The sequence below is a fragment of the Anser anser genome (genome assembly GCF_964211835.1).
Source record: "Anser anser genome assembly, chromosome: 30".
NCBI classification, from domain to species: domain Eukaryota; kingdom Metazoa; phylum Chordata; class Aves; order Anseriformes; family Anatidae; genus Anser; species Anser anser.
Genome location: NC_139751.1, coordinates 2,571,096 through 2,586,650, shown reverse-complemented (window position 1 = coordinate 2,586,650; position 15,555 = coordinate 2,571,096). Strand labels below are relative to the sequence as shown.

Sequence of the window (15,555 nt, the reverse complement as noted above, 5' to 3'; positions counted from 1 at the left end):
ACGCCGGCGGCGCTGTCGGGATTGGTCCGCGCCGCTCAAGCACCGCCCCCTATCAGCCGCCCGCCAAGGAGCGGCCGACCACAGAGAGGAGGCGGCGGGCAGAGCGCCCCCCTGGGGACTGTGGGATAGCGGCGGACGCGGGACGGGCCCCGCTCCCGCTCCCGCTCCCGGCCCCGGCCCCCGGTGCCGCCCCCGACAGCGCCGCCCCCGGGCTCCAGCCTTTGTGGATTACGTGTCTTCAAGGATGCTAACAGAGGGGCCCTTCCCAGCCCTCCATTAGCACCCAGGGGTGGGTCACTGCCCCCCATACCTGGATTTACCCCAGTAAATGCCCTGGTTCAAAGCGCGAGGAGCTGTGAGGACCAGTTCAGTCCTGACTTGTTCCTACCATCTTCTTTAAACCCTTCCCTAGACCCTATGCCATGCTGGGAACAGCAGCCCCCGCTCAGGATTGGGGTGAGGGGCTGCTCACCCCATACATATCCACTGCTCGGGATAGCAGGCAGGTGAGGAAGCTGCCATCAGCGCACCCCAGGACCCTCCCGGATTGCCGACGTCTTGCGGTGTTATCCCTCCAGCACACAGATGGTGCTTGAAGTCCCCTGGGAGGACGGGGCCCTGCAAACGTGAAGTTTCTCCTACCTATCTGTAGAGGGACTCAGTACTTGTTTTTTTCCTGGTCAGTTCCCTTTCTTGCACAGGCACAGAGGAACTGGGTAGAGCAGCCTCGGTTTTATTTAGAGGAGATGTCAGTGGGGCGGCACGCCCTCACTGACCAGAGACAGGGTGTCTTCAAGGAAGTGTGCCAGGTCAGTGAAGATGTCTTCTGGCAGCACATGAAGCAGCAGGTGGAAGAACTCCCGGTCGTAATAGGAGGCGTAGAGCACCGCGACACCCAGCATGAAAGCGACGGCCAGCTCCACGCACAGGAAGATCAGGCAGAATGTCCTGTGGGGCAGAAAAAGAGCTGGAAAAAGGGCAGGCTGGACGCATCCCGCACCCATGCCAGAGGGGGCTGTTCTGGGAGCCCCACAGGCTGCCCCTCCAGGCATTTCTCATTGCTCATTCGGACAGGCTTGGACGTGAGCCTCCACAAGCCCAGGAAGACACCTCGGCATTGGGCAAACACGCCGCAGCAGGCGTCCTGGCCATCCCAGTCGCTGCAGGGGAACCTGGGTGGGCACAGGGCACCTGAGGGGACACTCACCACAGCCAGGAAAAGGCACCTCTTCTCCTCGCCAGTTCCTCCGTCTTCTGTAGGTCAACACAAGGTAGGGACACTTGTCAGGCCCCACCGCACAGTCCGGTTCAGTACCCCACAGTAAATGCCAGTAACACACAGTACCCCAGTAAATGCCCTGGTTCAAAGCGCGTCCGTGCTGGCATCTCCTTCGGGCTGCGGGACACGAGCAGGGCCCAGCTGGGCTGTTTGAAATGCATCTTTTACTGTGCCTACAAGCCCTCCAAGCACCCCCGGTGTAGCTCCAGCACCGCCTGTTCCATTCAGTCCAGGGCCTTTGCTGGAGAGCTGCAACTGCAGGGGAAACATCTCCCCTTGGCCTCCCATGGGGCAGGCTGTAGCGTGAGTGTGGGGGGGATGAGGACGACCTGAATGCATGGGGACACCCCAGGCTGGCAGAGCTGATTTCTGCTTGTGCTGTTTATTATTACTGGGATGGAACAGAAGAGGTGTTTTTAGAAACAGAATCCTAGAATGCTTTGGGTTGGAGGGGACCTTAATGACCACTGACCTTAAGGACAGCCCCTCCCAGTGCCCCCCCCCAGCACGCCCCACAGCACAGAACCTTCCAGAGCGCCCCCCCCACCCAGCCCGGCCCTGCCTCAGCTCTGCCTCCCGCCTGAGGGTGGTGAAGGCTCTGCACCCCCACAAAGGGAGGAAGGCTTGTTTTTAGAAACAGAATCCTAGAATGCTTTGGGTTGGAGGGGACCTTAATGACCACTGACCTTAAGGACACCCCCCCCCCAGTGCCGGCTGTAGTGTGCCCCCCCAGGGCAGGCTGTAGTGTGTGAGTGTGGAGAAGAGATCGACACCTGCCTCTGCATTTCTCCTCCTCGGGAAGTTGTAGAAAGCAATGAGGTGGCCTCTTTGCCTTCTCTTCTCCAGCCTAGACAAGCCAGGTGACCTCAGCCTGTCCTCACAGGACGTGGCTTCCAGCCCTTTTGCCAGCTTTGTTGCCCTGCTCCGGACACTTTCAAGGACGTCCACATCCCTTTTGTGTTGTGGAGCCCAGAAGTGCACACAATACTCAAGGTGAGGCTGCACACGTACTAAATACAGCAAGAAAATTAATTATTAATTAATTAATTAAGATAATTAAATGCAGCAAGACAATTAACGGCTGGCTTTACTGGGTTGAATGCACTCCAGAATGCATTTTGCCCTCGTGGCTGCCAGGACTTGGCTGCTGGCTCACGCTGAGCCTGCTGTGGAGCTGCACCTCCAGAGCCCTTTCTGCTGAGCTGCTCTCTCCAGCCACTCGTCTCCCAGCCTGTGCTTGCATCCAGCATTACGCTGTCCCAGGGGCAGCACCTGGCATCTTCCGTTGTTGAACTTCATGCCGTTACTAATCTCCCAGTGTGCCAATCTGTCTAGATCCTTCTGCAAAGCCTCTCAGCCCTCCACGGAGTCAACGGTGCCTCCCAGTTTAGTGTCATTGGCAAACTTGCTGAGGACCCATTCCTCTCCTGCACCTAGATCTTTGATAAACATGTTGAAGGTAATTGGCCCCAGAACTGAGCCCTGGGGAAGACCGCTAGAGACTGGCCACCAGCCAGATGTAGACGCACTCACTAAGAAACTTGAGGTTGCACGCCAAGAAACGTTTCCCGCATCGGGACAAGAGGTTCCCAGCAGGCCCAACAGACCTCTCATTCGTACAGCAGGCCAGCATGTATGAGTTGTGCGCTCAGTAGTGCCCAGATAATGATGGGGTGTGCCAGGCCCCTGTGTGCACTGCACCCTGTAAGGCTGGGCTGACTTGTGGTCACACTGAGGTCTGTTTGATGCCCTCTGCTAGCCCCACACACTGGTAAGCTGCCAAGCAGCCATTCAGCAGGCATATTTGGCTTTGCTCCATCACTGTTTTCAGCAATAAATCTATTGCTGCTTCTCTCTTAGGAGAGAAGTGCATCATTCCTTTTGCGACACATGGACGAGCACAGATTTCTGAGCTGGGATTCTTGTTGTTTTGTATCGCTCAGAATGGGGTGCATCAAATACCCAGCAGGCCACCAACTGCCCAGCAGCATCATGCAGTCAGCACCAGCCGTGCAGAATGTCTGCGCAGGCCCTTCCCCACTAATAAAAGACCACAGTTTATTGGTAGGGTTATTGATAAAGGGCCACAGTTTATTGGCAGGGTTAGAAGAGAAAGGGTCTTCCCTTTTCTTCAAGGTTCCCTTTTCTTTTCAAAGTTCATCTGGTGGATGGCTTCCAAGGGCAGATGCCAGCCCTGGAGGAAGGATCCAGTGGAGGATGTCCCTCTTCAGCAGGACCAGGATGAGGAAGGCGAGCTGCAGGCCGGCAAAGGACAGCACTAATCTCCTGCAGAACAGAAGAAGGTTCAGACAGAGCCAGGGATAAATTCATCCTCTTTAAACCCTGCCATGGGACCCCGTGCCATGCTGGGAGCAACATGTGCCGCTCAGGATTGGGGTGAGGAACCTGCCTATCCCCCTTGGCTCTGCTGTACTTTGAGGGCCACCCCCCACCTGCTTCCCCAACCCAGGAAACAAAGAAATGCTGAGGCAGTTTATCCTGGAGAGGTCAAAAGCTGCCTAATGCCTTGGGAGCCACGACCTGCGAGAGCAACTCACCGCAGCCAAGTACTGATTCTGTGCCTCCTTGACGCCAACTCTTCATCCTACAGGACAAGGCAAAGCAGGGCCACGTGTTAGGGCACGTGAGCCAGGGAAGGCGTTGGGGGCGCTCAGACCCCCTCCCTCGTTCCCACTGAGGTGAATGGCCCCATGTCCTCTGGGGCCAAGTCCAGACCCTCCCCCCGCAGGCCCACAGCAGGGGTATAGCTCCTACCAGCTGCGCAGCCACCATCTCCTGCATCCAGGTCTTGGGCGCCTCGGCCGCCTGCATCCTCTTCCCCCTGCTACAGACACCACAGAGTTTCTGGGCTGTGAGAAGAGACCTCGGCCAGGACCTCCCCCTTGACTGAGGTGGCCAGGAGGAGCTCAGGGTGCTGCCCAGCCTCTGCTGGAGCAGGGATGAGGCATCTCATTGTCCCAGCACCGCACAAACCCACACTCACCCCCTGCACCCTCTGCCTTCTCTGTGCCCCAGGCCTTGGGGGCGCGGGGGGCTCTGACAAGAGGCTGGGAGCTGCTCACAGTCGTGCAGCATTGCTAAAAGGAGTCAAGAGTTGCTCAGAGAAGCTTGGAGCTGCTTAGGAGAAGGCAAAGGGCTCTCCAGAGCAGCCATGAGGAGCTGAAAGGAGCCCCCAAACTGTCTGTGACACGGGTGCCTGGAAGCTGTACAGCTCCTCCCCGCCGTCTACCCCTGGTCGGGGTCAGGGCCCTGTCCCCACTCACCTGGCAGTTTGCGTTTTGAAAACCTCCCTTCTCTCCTGGAGGTTCTTAATCTCCTCCCTCAGAGCCTGGAGAAGCAAAGGATCAGGTTCTGAGACACATGCTTGGACGGGGCTTCCCCCCCCCCCAAACATGTTGATCTCCCCTCCCTCCTGCCCTCAGGACCTTGTTGATACTGGCTCTTTCAGCAACAGCCTCTTCCAGCTCTGCACGTCTCCGTTTGCACTGCAAAGCAACCGGGACAGATTGCACAGAGTCAGGGTGGGAAAGGGCATCCCCAGTCTATCCCCAGGGCTCTGCAAGGCCAGGCCAGAACCAGGGCAGCAAGCACTAAGGCATTCTGGGGATCGCACCACTCCCCAGCAGCTCTGCCCTGCCCCTGTTGGACTTCTACCTCTGGGTTACAGACCTTTAGGAACTCCTCCAGCGCCGCTTCCACACCAGCCCTTGCCTGAGCGACCTGCGCCAAGACCTCCGCCATGTTCTCCAGGGACTCCTGTGCATGCTCCAGGGACCCCTTCGCACCCTCTGCCTCCATGGCTTCACCTGCACCTGCACCTGGGGGAGCAGCCCTCTTTGTACCCTTCGAGGCGGCCGTGTCACAATGACAACCATGGTGACACCATGGTGACATGGCCACTGCTGCCCACTGGGACATGGCTGCCACTGCTCCGGGGCTGGTGCCAGAAGTGAGTTGTGGAGGGACGCTTCCCAGCCCTCCATTAGCACCCAGGGGTGGGTCACTGCCCCCCATACCTGGATTTACCCCAGTAAATGCCCTGGTTCAAAGCGCGTCCGTGCTGGCATCTCCTTCGGGCTGCGGGACACGAGCAGGGCCCAGCTGGGCTGTTTGAAATGCATCTTTTACTGTGCCTACAAGCCCTCCAAGCACCCCCGGTGTAGCTCCAGCACCGCCTGTTCCATTCAGTCCAGGGCCTTTGCTGGAGAGCTGCAACTGCAGGGGAAACATCTCCCCTTGGCCTCCCATGGGGCAGGCTGTAGCGTGAGTGTGGGGGGGATGAGGACGACCTGAATGCATGGGGACACCCCAGGCTGGCAGAGCTGATTTCTGCTTGTGCTGTTTATTATTACTGGGATGGAACAGAAGAGGTGTTTTTAGAAACAGAATCCTAGAATGCTTTGGGTTGGAGGGGACCTTAATGACCACTGACCTTAAGGACAGCCCCTCCCAGTGCCCCCCCCCAGCACGCCCCACAGCACAGAACCTTCCAGAGCGCCCCCCCCCACCCAGCCCGGCCCTGCCTCAGCTCTGCCTCCCGCCTGAGGGTGGTGAAGGCTCTGCACCCCCACAAAGGGAGGAAGGCTTGTAGCTCCCAGGTCTTCCATTTTCCCCTTTGTAGAATGGGGGCTATGTTTCCTCTCCTCCAGTCAGTGGGAACTACTTAAACAGACTTCCACAGCCTCTCCTGTATGATGGCCAGTGGCTTAGCAAGTCCACCGGTTCCCTCAGGCCCCGTGGACGTAGCTCACTGGGAAACTACTGGTGGGGACATGGGAGTTGAAATAGTGAGGGGAAAGGGGGACATATGGGAGTGGGGGCACAGGCGAGTGAAAATGGGGGGCACGCTGGGGGGCACGGGGGATTCTCAGGGAGCCTGTTGGTTGTGCTCCCAGATGGCTGCACGACGGCGGTGCTGTAGCGCAGGTTTGCGCTTTTGTTCCAAAGGGCAAAGTGACAGCGGAGCCCAGCAGAGCCTTCTCTTTGAGGCCCCTGAAGCTCTCCTGCAGGCAGCCAGGAGGGGACAGCTCACTCGAGGCCACACCTGAGGAGAAACAAGGTGCTTGTGGCAGAGCCGGGTGAACGATGGCGGCAGCAGGCACGGTGGGCCTGCAGCAGGCTTCCAGAAGCAGCAATGGTGTGAAATGCGTCACAGCTGGCACAGACCGCTGCCCCGAGCACACCTGGGCCGTTGGTCCAAAGGGGAAAGTGGGTTCTGAAAGAGCCGGGCCTTTCCAAGCAGCTCGTAGCAGGGAGCAGAAGCTTCACAAGTTACAGGCTGAGCAGCCTTTCCACAGCCCCCCGACGACTTTTTCAGTGGGGGTCCAGCCACCCCTCTAGACCCTGCCTGGTCATACCATCCCCACCACGGTGGGTATGGTGTTCTGGGTCTGCCTGGGATGGACTCAACCTTCCCCACAGCAGCCCATGCAGCACTATGCTCTGTACTTCTGGCTAGAACTGACTTGATATTGCACCAATGTGTTTTGTCTACTGCTGAGCCGTGCTGGCACAGCATCAGGACTCCCACAGCGCCCTCCCTCTGCCACCCCCCAGCCCCAAATCCAGTCGGCTGGCTGTGGGCAAGAGGTGGGGAGGGGGCATTGCCAGGGCAGCTGACCCAAAAAGACCAAAGGGATAGTCCATACGGCAACGTCACGCTCAGCAATAAAAGCTGTGGAAGGGGAGGGAGAAGGGGGGGAGACACAGGGGACACAGATTCCTTGGTCAAGATCTTTATTTATTCCTCCGATTCCTCCGTTTCTTCCTTCCTCTCCTGCTGCAAGATCTCAGTTCATCATCGCTATCCTGCAGGAGATCACGTAGCTCTGGAGGCACAGTTGTCACCAGGTCATCGTCTGAAACTTCTTCTACCAAATTAGAGGGGACAAATCCTCTCGTGCCATCCGTCAGCTCTCCCACAAACCAGCCGTCTTCATCCATGTCTCCATAGACATAAACGTATTCTCCCGCAGTCAGAGGAAGCTCTGCTTCGGGGTGCTCATTAGGACCCTCGAAAGGATCGTAGCTGTATCGAGCTAAAAATTTTCGAAGTTTTAGCGATTCTTCTCCCGAGGACTGCAGGATGAAGGACACATGCTCTGCTCCTGCTTCTTCGTTCCCATGCACAGGGCCCTCGTCTGAAAGAAGGCGGCACCCAGGACTGTTGTGTGCGGCATCTGATGTCGAGGTGCTTGTGTGGGATGCCGGGACCTTGGTTGCCTCCTCAGAAACATCAGAGCTGTCTTCGCGGTTGCAAAGGTCATGGGACTGCTCTGCATAGGCCTGTGCTGTGGGAGAAGATGTCACCTGTGGTAGTCCTGAACCGATACGGTTGGATTCTTTTCTTTTTTCTTGCTCAAGTTGCTGAGAGAGCAGCTCCCATTGTTGACTTTGGTGCTGATTCTGTTTCTCTAATTCTCTCAGCTGCGCTTGAGACGCTTGCGTGTCTTCCTCATGTGTCCTTCTTTGCTCTGCCCAAGCCCTCTGCAAATGCTCAACTTCCTCTTTCTTCTTCTGCAGCAGTCGCCTTGTTTCCTCGAGGTCGTTCTCCTGTTGTTGCCTTCGTCCTGCCAGTTGTCTCATGGCTTTCAGTTCACAACCCAGATCTTGCAGTCGTGTTTGAAGACGTTTGGCCTCTCCGATGGCAGAATTTCGCTGCTCTGTCACTTGCACGAGTTTCCCCTTCAGAGCAGCGTTGTCAGATCGAACCTCGTCTATCCGCTCCTTCTGCCCACGGAGCTGAGAATTTTCTTCTGCGCGCCTGGCATTTTCATTTGTCATCTCTCTCAGACGCACTTTCAGCTCCTCGTACCTTTGCTGCAGTCTTGAGCGTTCCTGATCCAGGTTCCTGTGAGGCCTAAGTTTTGTCCCAGCCTCGGTTTCCGATTCCCCTCTCTGCTGCTGGTCGACCTGCTCTGTCTTTGCAGCAGTCTTTCCAGATTTCAGGGCGATCTCTTTCAGTTGCCTGGTGTTTTCTTTCAGGTGCTTGGTAAGGAGGCCTAGCATACTAGTCTTCTGCTGGAGCCTCTCCACCTCCTCCCCCAGTTCCAGAGCGCTTTCCTTCCCCAGAAGGCGGGTCTCCTCTTGAAGGACACCGCATTGCCTCTGCAGGTCCTCCAGGGCATGCTGCAGATGAGCTTTCTCCTGCAGCAGCTGGCTGTCTCCACTGCCAGGTGGGCAGGCCTCTTGTTGCGCTGCCACCTGAACACCCACGTCTGTGACCGCCCGCCCGCAGCTCTTCCCTTCTCCCTGGAGGTGAGCTTTTAAGCTGGAGTGGGTTGTCTGCTGCCCTCCTCCCCCAGCAGCACCAGATGCACCGGGGCTCTTCGAAGAGCAGGTCCCGGTGGTCCCTGCGCCCAGGCGAGTCTGCAGGCGGTGCCAGGCCGCAGCCCTGTCTTCGCTGTGGGAGGCAGACGGCCTCCCCTCAGCCTGCTCCAGGATGTACTGCTGGAAGAGCCTTCTCTGCAGTTCCAGTTCATTTTGGAGGCTTACGATGCGGGCGGTCTGCTTGCTGTCCTTCCGCCAGTGGAGCTGCCTGTGGACCTCCTGCAGCTTGCTGCGGGCCTCGCTGCTGCTGCTGCAGCCGTGCCTCACCAGCTCCTCGGCCAGCTCCTGCTGCAGGTCCCGCGCCTGGCGGACGGCGTCGTCCCGCTGCTCTTGGAGCAACTCCTGTGCCTGGCGCCACTCGGCCTCCTTCTCACGCAGCAGCTGACGGATCTCTGTTGCCCGCTGCTTCTGGCTCAGCTCCCACAGCCGCTGCAGCTCCCGTGCCCGTTGCTGCTCCCATCTGGAGCGTAGCTTCTCAGCCAGAAGCTGCCGCTCCTGCTCTGCCATCTTCTTTATCTCGCGGGTTTCATCAGCAAAGCGGCGGTGCAGCTCCTGCGAGTGGAGACGCTCGGCCTCCAGCTGGGCCCGCAGCGCCTCCAGCTCCTGCCTGTGCTCCTCCTGCTGCACAGGCCTGCTGGGGGGTCGCGCTGGGCCCCGACGGGATGAGGGGTGACTGTGCGCCACGGGCCCCTGGCCCACACCACCCCGGATCATGGCTTAAGGGATGAGAACGATGAACGTTCACCAAACGCTGCCAGCAATAGCCACCAGCGATCGCACGGCCTGGACCTCTGAGGGACAGCAGCCTCTGAGCCCTCAGCAGACACCGGCTCCCAGCACCGCGCAGCAGCAGAGGTCGCCTCTGCCACTGGCCCGGCCTGGGCGAGCGCGGCCTTATATAGTGTCCGGGTGATGGCGTCATAGAGGAGGGATGACGTCATATGACCTCGTTAACAACCCTTCTAGGGGTTGTTAACCCTCGTTAACAGCCCATGCTAATGGCTGTGTAATGCTGTATGTCATCACTACCACGCTTCCCCCACTAAAGGACAGACGTGGTCCAGACCCGTAAGCTGTGCCCGTGCCTGAGGCCTCACAGACACATTCTCGTTGCGCACCTGCGCGGGGGCTCCGTCTGCACTCGTTAACAACCCTTCACCTCCCTCCTCTGCACCCCTTGCGCTGAGGCTGTCGGGGTGTGTCCGGGCGGGCACGCACCATATAAGGTCATATGACGTCATCCCTCCTCTATGACGCCATCACCCGGACACTATATAAGGCCGCGCTCGCCCAGGCCGGGCCAGTGGCAGAGGCGACCTCTGCTGCTGCGCGGTGCTGGGAGCCGGTGTCTGCTGAGGGCTCAGAGGCTGCTGTCCCTCAGAGGTCCAGGCCGTGCGATCGCTGGTGGCTATTGCTGGCAGCGTTTGGTGAACGTTCATCGTTCTGAATCCTTAAGCCATGATCCGGGGTGGTGTGGGCCAGGGGCCCGTGGCGCACAGTCACCCCTCATCCCGTCGGGGCCCAGCGCGACCCCCCAGCAGGCCTGTGCAGCAGGAGGAGCACAGGCAGGAGCTGGAGGCGCTGCGGGCCCAGCTGGAGGCCGAGCGTCTCCACTCCCAGGAGCTGCACCGCCGCTTTGCTGATGAAACCCGCCAGATAAAGAAGATGGCAGAGCAGGAGCGGCAGCTTCTGGCTGAGAAGCTACGCTCCAGATGGGAGCAGCAACGGGCACGGGAGCTGCAGCGGCTGTGGGAGCTGAGCCAGAAGCAGCGGGCAACAGAGATCCGTCAGCTGCTGCGTGAGAAGGAGGCCGAGTGGCGCCAGGCACAGGAGTTGCTCCAAGAGCAGCGGGACGACGCCGTCCGCCAGGCGCGGGACCTGCAGCAGGAGCTGGCCGAGGAGCTGGTGAGGCACGGCTGCAGCAGCAGCAGCGAGGCCCGCAGCAAGCTGCAGGAGGTCCACAGGCAGCTCCACTGGCGGAAGGACAGCAAGCAGACCGCCCGCATCGTAAGCCTCCAAAATGAACTGGAACTGCAGAGAAGGCTCTTCCAGCAGTACATCCTGGAGCAGGCTGAGGGGAGGCCGTCTGCCTCCCACAGCGAAGACAGGGCTGCGGCCTGGCACCGCCTGCAGACTCGCCTGGGCGCAGGGACCACCGGGACCTGCTCTTCGAAGAGCCCCGGTGCATCTGGTGCTGCTGGGGGAGGAGGGCAGCAGACAACCCACTCCAGCTTAAAAGCTCACCTCCAGGGAGAAGGGAAGAGCTGCGGGCGGGCGGTCACAGACGTGGGTGTTCAGGTGGCAGCGCAACAAGAGGCCTGCCCACCTGGCAGTGGAGACAGCCAGCTGCTGCAGGAGAAAGCTCATCTGCAGCATGCCCTGGAGGACCTGCAGAGGCAATGCGGTGTCCTTCAAGAGGAGACCCGCCTTCTGGGGAAGGAAAGCGCTCTGGAACTGGGGGAGGAGGTGGAGAGGCTCCAGCAGAAGACTAGTATGCTAGGCCTCCTTACCAAGCACCTGAAAGAAAACACCAGGCAACTGAAAGAGACCGACCTGAAATCTGGAAAGACTGCTGCAAAGACAGAGCAGGTCGACCAGCAGCAGAGAGGGGAATCGGAAACCGAGGCTGGGAAAAAACTTAGGCCTCACAGGAACCTGGATCAGGAACGCTCAAGACTGCAGCAAAGGTACGAGGAGCTGAAAGTGCGTCTGAGAGAGATGACAAATGAAAATGCCAGGCGCGCAGAAGAAAATTCTCAGCTCCGTGGGCAGAAGGAGCGGATAGACGAGGTTCGATCTGACAACGCTGCTCTGAAGGGGAAACTCGTGCAAGTGACAGAGCAGCGAAATTCTGCCATCGGAGAGGCCAAACGTCTTCAAACACGACTGCAAGATCTGGGTTGTGAACTGAAAGCCATGAGACAACTGGCAGGACGAAGGCAACAACAGGAGAACGACCTCGAGGAAACAAGGCGACTGCTGCAGAAGAAGAAAGAGGAAGTTGAGCATTTGCAGAGGGCTTGGGCAGAGCAAAGAAGGACACATGAGGAAGACACGCAAGCGTCTCAAGCGCAGCTGAGAGAATTAGAGAAAGAGAATCAGCACCAAAGTCAACAATGGGAGCTGCTCTCTCAGCAACTTGAGCAAGAAAAAAGAAAAGAATCCAACCGTATCGGTTCAGGACTACCACAGGTGACATCTTCTCCCACAGCACAGGCCTATGCAGAGCAGTCCCATGACCTTTGCAACCGCGAAGACAGCTCTGATGTTTCTGAGGAGGCAACCAAGGTCCCGGCATCCCACACAAGCACCTCGACATCAGATGCCGCACACAACAGTCCTGGGTGCCGCCTTCTTTCAGACGAGGGCCCTGTGCATGGGAACGAAGAATCAGGAGCAGAGCATGTGTCCTTCATCCTGCAGTCCTCGGGAGAAGAATCGCTAAAACTTCGAAAATTTTTAGCTCGATACAGCTACGATCCTTTCGAGGGTCCTAATGAGCACCCCGAAGCAGAGCTTCCTCTGACTGCGGGAGAATACGTTTATGTCTATGGAGACATGGATGAAGACGGCTGGTTTGTGGGAGAGCTGACGGATGGCACGAGAGGATTTGTCCCCTCTAATTTGGTAGAAGAAGTTTCAGACGATGACCTGGTGACAACTGTGCCTCCAGAGCTACGTGATCTCCTGCAGGATAGCGATGATGAGCTGAGATCTTGCAGCAGGAGAGGAAGGAAGAAACGGAGGAATCGGAGGAATAAATAAAGATCTTGACCAAGGAATCTGTGTCCCCTGTGTCTCCCCCCCTTCTCCCTCCCCTTCCACAGCTTTTATTGCTGAGCGTGACGTTGCCGTATGGACTATCCCTTTGGTCTTTTTGGGTCAGCTGCCCTGGCAATGCCCCCTCCCCACCTCTTGCCCACAGCCAGCCGACTGGATTTGGGGCTGGGGGGTGGCAGAGGGAGGGCGCTGTGGGAGTCCTGATGCTGTGCCAGCACGGCTCAGCAGTAGACAAAACACATTGGTGCAATATCAAGTCAGTTCTAGCCAGAAGTACAGAGCATAGTGCTGCATGGGCTGCTGTGGGGAAGGTTGAGTCCATCCCAGGCAGACCCAGAACACCATACCCACCGTGGTGGGGATGGTATGACCAGGCAGGGTCTAGAGGGGTGGCTGGATCCCCACTGAAAAAGTCGTCGGGGGGCTGGGAATGATGGGGAAGGGTCTGGATGGTGTGGTGGGAGCTCCTACGCTCACCCAAGTGAGCAAGCAGTATGAGTGTTCTCCAAGGGATGTCAGCTCTGCGCGTGCATGCGCCGGTGAATCTCTAGGGGTGAGAGCACAGCGTGGCCAGCTCCACAGCTCGCTTTGGAGCCTCCTTTTTCCTTCATTCTCGGTCACAATGGTGACCAAGACTCTGCTTTACGCGGCTTGTGGAAAGGCTGCTCAGCCTGTAACTTGTGAAGCTTCTGCTCCCTGCTACGAGCTGCTTGGAAAGGCCCGGCTCTTTCAGAACCCACTTTCCCCTTTGGACCAACGGCCCAGGTGTGCTCGGGGCAGCGGTCTGTGCCAGCTGTGACGCATTTCACACCATTGCTGCTTCTGGAAGCCTGCTGCAGGCCCACCGTGCCTGCTGCCGCCATCGTTCACCCGGCTCTGCCACAAGCACCTTGTTTCTCCTCAGGTGTGGCCTCGAGTGAGCTGTCCCCTCCTGGCTGCCTGCAGGAGAGCTTCAGGGGCCTCAAAGAGAAGGCTCTGCTGGGCTCCGCTGTCACTTTGCCCTTTGGAACAAAAGCGCAAACCTGCGCTCCAGCACCGCCGTCGTGCAGCCATCTGGGAGCACAACCAACAGGCTCCCTGAGAATCCCCCGTGCCCCCCAGCGTGCCCCCCATTTTCACTCGCCTGTGCCCCCACTCCCATATGTCCCCCTTTCCCCTCACTATTTCAACTCCCATGTCCCCACCAGTAGTTTCCCAGTGAGCTACGTCCATGGGGCCTGAGGGAACCGGTGGACTTGCTAAGCCACTGGCCATCATACAGGAGAGGCTGTGGAAGTCTGTTTAAGTAGTTCCCACTGACTGGAGGAGAGGAAACATAGCCCCCATTCTACAAAGGGGAAAATGGAAGACCTGGGAGCTACAAGCCTTCCTCCCTTTGTGGGGGTGCAGAGCCTTCACCACCCTCAGGCGGGAGGCAGAGCTGAGGCAGGGCCGGGCTGGGGGGGGGGGGCGCTCTGGAAGGTTCTGTGCTGTGGGGCGTGCTGGGGGGGGGCACTGGGAGGGGGTGTCCTTAAGGTCAGTGGTCATTAAGGTCCCCTCCAACCCAAAGCATTCTAGGATTCTGTTTCTAAAAACACCTCTTCTGTTCCATCCCAGTAATAATAAACAGCACAAGCAGAAATCAGCTCTGCCAGCCTGGGGTGTCCCCATGCATTCAGGTCGTCCTCATCCCCCCCCCACTCACGCTACAGCCTGCCCCATGGGAGGCCAAGGGGAGATGTTTCCCCTGCAGTTGCAGCTCTCCAGCAAAGGCCCTGGACTGAATGGAACAGGCGGTGCTGGAGCTACACCGGGGGTGCTTGGAGGGCTTGTAGGCACAGTAAAAGATGCATTTCAAACAGCCCAGCTGGGCCCTGCTCGTGTCCCGCAGCCCGAAGGAGATGCCAGCACGGACGCGCTTTGAACCAGGGCATTTACTGGGGTACTGTGTGTTACTGGCATTTACTGTGGGGTACTGAACCGGACTGTGCGGTGGGGCCTGACAAGTGTCCCTACCTTGTGTTGACCTACAGAAGACGGAGGAACTGGCGAGGAGAAGAGGTGCCTTTTCCTGGCTGTGGTGAGTGTCCCCTCAGGTGCCCTGTGCCCACCCAGGTTCCCCTGCAGCGACTGGGATGGCCAGGACGCCTGCTGCGGCGTGTTTGCCCAATGCCGAGGTGTCTTCCTGGGCTTGTGGAGGCTCACGTCCAAGCCTGTCCGAATGAGCAATGAGAAATGCCTGGAGGGGCAGCCTGTGGGGCTCCCAGAACAGCCCCCTCTGGCATGGGTGCGGGATGCGTCCAGCCTGCCCTTTTTCCAGCTCTTTTTCTGCCCCACAGGACATTCTGCCTGATCTTCCTGTGCGTGGAGCTGGCCGTCGCTTTCATGCTGGGTGTCGCGGTGCTCTACGCCTCCTATTACGACCGGGAGTTCTTCTACCACCTGCTGCTTCAAGTGCTGCCAGAAGACATCTTCACTGACCTGGCACACTTCCTTGAAGAGACCCTGTCTCTGGTCAGTGAGGGCGTGCCGCCCCACTGACATCTCCTCTAAATAAAACCGAGGCTGCTCTACCCAGTTCCTCTGTGCCTGTGCAAGAAAGGGAACTGACCAGGAAAAAAACAAGTACTGAGTCCCTCTACAGATAGGTAGGAGAAACTTCACGTTTGCAGGGCCCCGTCCTCCCAGGGGACTTCAAGCACCATCTGTGTGCTGGAGGGATAACACCGCAAGACATCAGCAATCCGGGAGGGTCCTGGGGTGCGCTGATGGCAGCTTCCTCACCTGCCTGCTATCCCGAGCAGTGGATATGTATGGGGTGAGCAGCCCCTCACCCCAATGCTGAGCGGGGGCTGCTGTTCCCAGCATGGTATAGAGTCTAGGGAAGGGTTTAAAGAAGATGGTAGGAACAAGTCAGGACTGAACTGGTCCTCACAGCTCCTTGCGCTTTGAACCAGGGCATTTAGTGGGGTAAATCCAGGTATGGGGGGCAGTGACCCACCCCTGGGTGCTAATGGAGGGCTGGGAAGCGTCCCTCCACAACTCACTTCTGGCACCAGCCCCAGAGCAGTGACAGCCATGTCCCAGTGGGCAGCAGCACTGAATCCCAGCTCAGAAATCTGTGCTCGTCCATGTGTCGCAAAAGGAATGATGCGCTTCACTCCTAA

The 15,555-nt window shown here is 58.3% G+C and overlaps 1 protein-coding gene across 2 annotated transcripts; it reads right to left on the bottom strand.

The window, feature by feature from the left end:
* Positions 1-3,241: 3,241 nt before the first annotated feature.
* LOC310887911 (uncharacterized protein) lies at positions 3,242-15,324 on the bottom strand. 2 transcript variants are annotated; one of them, XM_083814093.1, is made up of 6 exons: positions 14,405-15,324; positions 4,726-4,785; positions 4,564-4,628; positions 4,055-4,124; positions 3,838-3,884; positions 3,242-3,565 (listed from the first exon to the last, which is right to left on the bottom strand). In XM_083814093.1, the coding sequence occupies exons 1-6, from the start codon at positions 14,930-14,932 to the stop codon at positions 3,430-3,432; spliced, it is 906 nt and encodes a 301-aa protein (XP_083670219.1). In that variant the 5' UTR covers positions 14,933-15,324; the 3' UTR covers positions 3,242-3,429. The 2 variants fall into 2 exon arrangements, 1 of the variants encoding a protein (XP_083670219.1); XR_014575793.1 differs by adding an exon at positions 4,970-5,118 and having other exon boundaries at positions 3,441-4,628; positions 14,405-14,510.
* Positions 15,325-15,555: the final 231 nt, after the last annotated feature.

What these genes read in the sequence shown, in the direction of transcription:
- LOC310887911 (XM_083814093.1), bottom strand. Translation starts at nt 14,932, where the DNA reads ATGTCAGTGGGGCGGCACGCCCTCACTGACCAGAGACAGGGTCTCTTC. An exon ending in TTCAAAACGCAAACTGCCAG is followed by an intron (nt 4,125 to 4,563) that starts GTGAGTGGGGAC and finishes TGGTGTCTGTAG; the next exon opens with CAGGGGGAAGAGGATGCAGG. An exon ending in AGATGGTGGCTGCGCAGCTG is followed by an intron (nt 3,885 to 4,054) that starts GTAGGAGCTATA and finishes CTTGTCCTGTAG; the next exon opens with GATGAAGAGTTGGCGTCAAG.